This window comes from Entelurus aequoreus, linkage group LG06 (genome assembly GCF_033978785.1).
Source record: "Entelurus aequoreus isolate RoL-2023_Sb linkage group LG06, RoL_Eaeq_v1.1, whole genome shotgun sequence".
Classification (NCBI taxonomy): Eukaryota; Metazoa; Chordata; class Actinopteri; order Syngnathiformes; family Syngnathidae; genus Entelurus; species Entelurus aequoreus.
The window spans coordinates 80,612,979-80,620,232 of NC_084736.1; the positions used below are offsets into that span (position 1 = coordinate 80,612,979).

Sequence of the window (7,254 nt, forward strand, 5' to 3'; positions counted from 1 at the left end):
AACTCTAAATTTAGTCTTTGTTACTTAGAATATGTTCCCCGAGTGTCCAAATAACTCCAAAGGAAGTCTTTGTTACTTAGAATATGTTCCCCTAGTGTCCAAATAACTCTAAATTTAGTCTTTGTTACTTAAAATATGTTCCCCAAGTGTCCAAATAACTCTAAATTAAGTATTTATTACTTAGAATATGTTCCCCTCGTGTCCAATTAACTCCAAATTAAGTATTTGTTACTTAGAATATGTTCCCCAAGTGTCCAAATAACTCTAAATTAAGTCTTTGTTACTTAGAATATGTTCCCCTGGTGTCCAAATAACTCTAAATTAAGTATTTATTACTTAGAATATGTTCCCCTAGTGTCCAATTAACTCCAAATTAAGTATTTGTTACTTAGAATATGTTCCCCTAGTGTCCAAATAACTCTAAATTAAGTATTTATTACTTAGAATATGTTCCCCGAGTGTCCAAATAACTCTAAATTAAGTCTTTGTTACTTAAAATATGTTCCCCAAGTGTCCAAATAACTCTAAAGGAAGTCTTTGTTACTTAGAATATGTTCCCCGAGTGTCCAAATAACTCTAAATTAAGTCTTTCTTACTTAGAATATGTTCCCCTAGTGTCCGAAAAACTCTAAATTAAGTCTTTCTTACTTAGAATATGTTCCCCTAGTGTCCAAATAACTCTAAATTAAGTCTTTGTTACTTAGAATATGTTCCCCTAGTGTCCAAATAACTCTAAATTAAGTCTTTGTTACTTAGAATATGTTCCCCTAGTGTCCAAATAACTCTAAATGAAGTCTTTGTTACTTAGAATATGTTCCCCTAGTGTCCAAATAACTCTAAATGAAGTCTTTGTTACTTAGAATATGTTCCCCGAGTGTCCAAATAACTCTAAATGAAGTATTTCTTACTTAGAATGTTTCCCTAGTGTCCGAAAAACTCTAAATTAAGTCTTTGTTACTTAGAATATGTTCCCCTGGTGTCCAAATAACTCTAAATTAAGTCTTTGTTACTTAGAATATGTTCCCCTAGTGTCCAAATAACTCTAAATTAAGTCTTTGTTACTTAGAATATGTTCCCCTAGTGTCCAAATAACTCTAAATTAAGTCTTTGTTACTTAGAATATGTTCCCCTAGTGTCCAAATAACTGTAAATGAAGTCTTTGTTACTTAGAATATGTTCCCCTAGTGTCCAAATAACTCTAAATTTAGTCTTTGTTACCGTACTTAGAATATGTTCCCCGAGTGTCCAAATAACTCTAAATGAAGTCTTTCTTACTTAGAATGTTTCCCTAGTGTCCGAAAAACTCTAAATTAAGTCTTTGTTACTTAGAATATGTTCTCCATACTAAAGCGTTACCAAAAACATATAATAACTTTGTCTTGAATTTGAAAAAATAAGGAGGGTTCGGTGAATGCGCATATGAAACTGGTGGGGTTCGGTACCTCCAACAAGGTTAAGAACCACTGCTCTAGATCAACTTTAGGTCTGTCAATATAAAGTTTTTTATTTATTTATTTATGTTTTATGGAAAAACACATAATATGCAATATTTTCTCCATAAACACATTTCAAAGTGGAATATTTGATGTGACGTAATAGGTGCCTTAAATAAGTCAGTATTTCAAAACACCATTGATTCTAATGCATTATTATTTTTGGAGCAATGACAGTTTAAAAAAAAAATCCCACTAAAATTCTCGGGGGTCCAAAAGGGCCGCTAAAAATACGGTAGGTCTTTTTTTTACTTTCTCTGAATCAACTTCAGATCTATTTGTGGATTATACGTTTTTAATTACTGCGATGAGGTGGCGACTTGTCCAGGGTGTACCCCGCCTTCCGCCCGAATGCAGCTGAGAGATAAGCTCCAGCACCCCCCGCGACCCCAAAAAGGGACAAGCGGTAGAAAATGGATGGATGGACGTTTTTAATTATGTTTTAAGTGGATTGTTTTTGTGTTGTCGTTTTTATGCTCTTTTTGCCCAGGGAAACTTTGTTTTTATACAGAAAACACACAAAATATGCTATATATTTTCCCCAAAAAATATTTTATAGTGGAATATTTGATGTGAATTATAATAATACATAAAAAGATTAGTTTTGATTCATTATTACTTTTTGAGCAATGACAGCTTTAAAGAAAAAAACAGTTAGCATTGCAGCTTTGTATTATTCGAGGCAACAATGCAACATTTTCTCTTAATATTACCGTATTTTTCGGACTATAAGTCGCCGTTTTTTTCATAGTTTGGCCGGGGGTGCGACTTATACTCAGGAGCGACTTATGTGTGAAATTATTAACACATTACCTTAAAATATCAAATAATATTATTGATCTCATTCACATAAGAGACTAGACGTATAAGATTTCATGGGATTTAGCGATTAGGAGTGACAGATTGTTTGGTAAACGTATAGCATGTTCTATATGTTATAGTTATTTGAATGACTCTTACCATAATATGTTACGTTAACATACCAGGCACGTTCTCAGTTGGTTATTTATGCCTCATATAACGTACACTTATTCAGCCTTTTGGTCACTATTCTTTATTTATTTTAAATTGCCTTTCAAATGTCTATTCTTGGTGTTGGCTTTTATCAAATACATTTCCCCAAAAAATGCGACTTATACTCAAGTCCGACTTATATATGTTTTTTTCCTTCTTTATTATACATTTTCGGCCAGTGCGACTTATACTCCGGAGCGACTTATACTCCGAAAATACAGTAGTTTTGATTCATTATTACTTTTTGAGCAATGACAGCTTTAAAGAAAAAAAAATTATCTTAATATTACACCTGTTTGATTTTATTTATTTCATTTATTTATGTTTTTTTAATTTATTTTTTATTTTTTTTAATTTTTTTAAAACAGTATTTTAGGCTCAGTTTACATGCACACCAAATCAGATTTTTTTGCCCTCTGTTGACACAGATCTGTTATTTTTTGCCAGTCTAAATGCTCCAAAGTGCTTCAAATCTGATCTTTTGGCATCAGATTCAGGCCACATGTGTCCTGAATACGATTGGAATCTTCATCCATGCATCCAAGAAGAAGTCAAAACGCGAACAACATGCATTACTACTAACTTTTTGAGTGTTACTAAGTAATTAGTATGTTGTGTTCACCTTTAACAGAGGGCTCCACATAATCCAGAACAGCAACGCTGAGTCCGAGTTGAGCAGCTGTTGTAAACAGCACACGATATCATGTTATTTGTCAGAAGCTCATGTGCAGTATGGTATCTTTTTTATTGTTTTTACAGTTCTCACCTTCCTTGGAACAGGCAAGCCCTCCTGAACCGCCTCCAATGACCACCACATCGTACTCATACTTCCCTGCATGAACACGTTGGATAATTAAGTCAATACAAAACAGCAGGATATTAGCAGCATGTTTAATGTCTTTTACTGTACAAGAGAAAGCTATTTAAAAGACAGTTAAGATTAAAGGCCTACTGAAAGCCACTACTACCGACCCCGCAGTCTGATAGTTTATATATCAATGATGAAATCTTAACATTGCAACACATGCCAATACGGCCGGGTTAACTTATAAAGTGACATTTAAAATTTCCCAGGAAATATCCGGCAGAAACGTCGCGGTATGATGACGTATGCGCGTGACAAAGTCAGTTTAACGGAAGTTATGGTACCCCGTAGAATCCTATACAAAAAGCTCTGTTTTCATTTCATAATTCCACAGTATTCTGGACATCTTTTGCAATTTGTTTAATGAACAATGAAGGCTGCAAAGAAGATAGTTGTAGGTGGGATCGGTGTATTAGCAGCGGACTACAGCAACACAACCAGGAGGACTTTGTTGGAGAGCAGACGCGCTAGCCGGCGACCTCACCTTGACTTCCTACGTCTCCGGGCCGCCAAACGCATCGGGTGAAGTCCTTCGTCCTTCCGCCGATCGCTGGAACGCAGGTGAGCACGGGTGTTGATGAGCAGATGAGGGCTGGCTGGCGTAGGTGGAGAGCTAATGTTTTTAGCATAGCTCTGTGCGGTCCGGTTGCTAAGTTAGCTTCAATGGCGTCGTTAGCACAGCATTGTTAACCTTCGCCAGCCTGGAAAGCATTAACCGTGTATTTACATGTCCACGGTTTAATAGTATTGTTGATTTTCTATCCATCCTTCCAGTCAGGGGTTTATTTTTTTTGTTTCTATATGCAGTTAAAGCACGATGCTATCACGTTAGCTCGTAGCTAAAGCGTTTCGCCGATGTATTGTCGTGGAGATAAAAGGCACTGAATGTCCATTTCGCGTTCTCGACTCTCATTTTCAAGAGGATATAGTATCCGAGGTGGTTAAAAATACAAATCTGTGATCCACAATAGAAAAAGGACAAAGTGTGGAATCCAATGAGTCAGCTTGTACATAAGTTACGGTAAGAGCGAAAAAAAATATGTATTTCACTGCATTCTAGTCCGTCACTCTAACGTTCCTCGTCCACAAATCTTTCATCCTCGCTCAAATTAATGGGGTAATGGTCCGAATCGCTCTAGCTGCGTTGAAAACAATAGGATAATATGAGGGAGTGAACAACTGACTACGTCACGCTACTTCCGGTAGGGGCAAGGTTTTTTTTTAACAGAGACCAAAAGTTGCGAACTTTATCGACGTTGTTCTATACTAAATCCTTTCAGCAAAAATATGGCAATATCGCAAAATGATCAAGTATGACACATAGAATGGATCTGCTATTCCCGTTTAAATAAAAAAAATTCATTTCAGTAGGCCTTTAAAGGATTACGTTAGCATTTCAATTAAATGGTTTGTTTCTAATTTATGTATTTTTGTTCTGCTCTCCAAATCTAAACATTGGAACTATTTGACTGGCCTCAACGAAATTGACAAGATCTTGGGTTTGGGGGGCCTTGCTTGTCTTGACGGAGCGGTTGTGGCCGGACACAGGACGGACTCTCGGGAGAAGGAGTGCCGCGTGCCTGGCGACCCTTCAAGTCGAGGACGTGAAGATATCCACCTATTCGGAATTATGACAACAGGACATCTGCTGACTGGAGTAAGCGTTGCTCTGGTTGGTCGACAACTTGGAAGTTGCCGGCAGTCTTCAAAGTACCCCAAAGCTGCCACAAATGACTGGAGGACGCGGGAAGAACTGTGGACACTCTTGTGATTTGGATGACATCGGACTGTCTGCCCCCGCAGGATGAATTTTGAGGACCTGTCATAGTCAATTTAGAGTGAAAAGCAAATTTTATTTTCACTCGCATACAAAACAATCTAACTTGGATTTTTTTCCCTGGATTCGAGACTCTTCCGAAGGACAGTGCGGCGAAGACACAACAAACTCCCTTCTTGTCGCTCATGGACACACACCAGTTGTTGTTGACTTTGGACTGACTAGCGACTGCACCACACCAAGGCCGCGGTATAGAGACACACACACACACACACGCATCCACAAAAAATATACGTCACACACACATACCCCACCGCCTCATTCAATGCCCTTGACGCAAATCCCTTGGGGGTGATGGACGGCTGGGTAGCGCCTGAAGAGCTGCACCCTGCCACCTTGGCCCCCCACTCCCTCCCCTCTGTTGCAAGTCTCGAGATGTATGTTGTAATATGTACATGTGCTTTGCTCTGGAGCTTTTTCCCCACTCCAGACCTTAGGAGCACAGTCTAGATTGTATTTTTTACTCATCCTCCCCTAGCATTGACCTTTTTCCCATCTTAGCGTTCCTGTCAACTGTCAGTTTAGCATCTTTGTTTTCTACCTGTCAACTGTCGGTTTAGCATCTTTGTTTTCTACCTGTCATCTGTCAGTTTAGGATTTTTGTTTTCTACCTGTCAACTGTCAGTTTAGCATCTTTGTTTTCTACCTGTCAACTGTCAGTTTAGCATCTTTGTTTTCTACCTGTCAACTGTCAGTTTAGCATCTTTGTTTTCTACCTGTCAACTGTCAGTTTAGCATCTTTGTTTTCTACCTGTCAACTGTCAGTTTACCGTCTCTGTTTTCTACCTGTCAACTGTCAGTTTAGCATCTTTGTTTTCTACCTGTCATCTGTCAGTTTAGCATCTCTGTTTTCTACCTGTCAACTGTCAGTTTAGCATCTTTGTTTTCTACCTGTCATCTGTCAGTTTAGGATTTTTGTTTTCTACCTGTCAACTGTCAGTTTAGCATCTTTGTTTTCTACCTGTCATCTGTCAGTTTAGGATTTTTGTTTTCTACCTGTCAACTGTCAGTTTAGCATCTTTGTTTTCTACCTGTCAACTGTCAGTTTAGCATCTTTGTTTTCTACCTGTCAACTGTCAGTTTAGCATCTTTGTTTTCTACCTGTCAACTGTCAGTTTAGCATCTTTGTTTTCTACCTGTCAACTGTCAGTTTAGCATCTTTGTTTTCTACCTGTCAACTGTCAGTTTAGCATCTTTGTTTTCTACCTTTCAACTGTCAGTTTAGCATCTTTGTTTTCTACCTGTCAACTGTCAGTTTAGGCTGCTCGCCGGCTCGTCATCACCACTTCAAGATGGCGGCCAAATTTCTCGCGTCACAGCAGCCAATGCTGCGTCTACTTATAAGATGTCTATGGACCTACCTACTTTAAATGTTTTGTTTGGAGGAGACTTTATGAACACATAAGTACCAGTAATAAACATAGATAGTTAAAAACGTCAGAGTTTTAGTTTAAAGAGGTAACTCCCGCGTCGCGTGGTTTAAATAAATGCCTTCTTCGGACACAAAAGTACCGTCAACTTTAAACAAATCTCATGTTTTCTCTTAGTTTGAGCGGCACAAGCTGCAGTTACCTGACAAGGTTGTGGTCATCAGACGACAGCAACTGAATGACTTCCATCGGTGTTTGACTCTGCAGAGGACCGCCATGTTGTTGTTATGAAACGAAGGACCCCAACTGTCGCTGCGGTGTTCGAATAAATGCCTGACAGGAAAAATGGTCGTTTCCGCCGTAAGTCCCGGCTTACCCAAATAAAATATTCACTCATTAAAACTCTTCAACTCATATACATATACATTGCACTAATAATAATAAACCACGTATACCTTATACAAAGTTTAGGATATACACAATTATTGTAATTTGCACAACATTTGTACATTTGTCCAAAGACTATAATTCTTCTCAACAGAAACTGTAATTGCTAGTATAGTTATATATATATATATATATATATATATATATATATATATATATATATATATATATATATATATATATATATATATATATATATATATATATATATATATATATATATATATA

At 37.5% G+C, this 7,254-nt stretch overlaps 1 protein-coding gene across 1 annotated transcript in view; it reads right to left on the reverse strand.

The window, feature by feature from the left end:
* LOC133652657 (thioredoxin reductase 2, mitochondrial-like) overlaps positions 1-6,904 on the reverse strand; it is a 69,788-nt gene extending 62,884 nt beyond the window's left edge. The window contains exons 1-3 of the mRNA XM_062051641.1: positions 6,782-6,904; positions 3,274-3,339; positions 3,130-3,186 (exon numbers count right to left, since the gene is read on the reverse strand). Coding sequence (XP_061907625.1) covers positions 3,130-3,186; positions 3,274-3,339; positions 6,782-6,857 — 199 coding nt within the window. The 5' untranslated portion in view covers positions 6,858-6,904. The remainder of the gene's footprint in view (positions 1-3,129; positions 3,187-3,273; positions 3,340-6,781) is intronic.
* Positions 6,905-7,254: the final 350 nt, after the last annotated feature.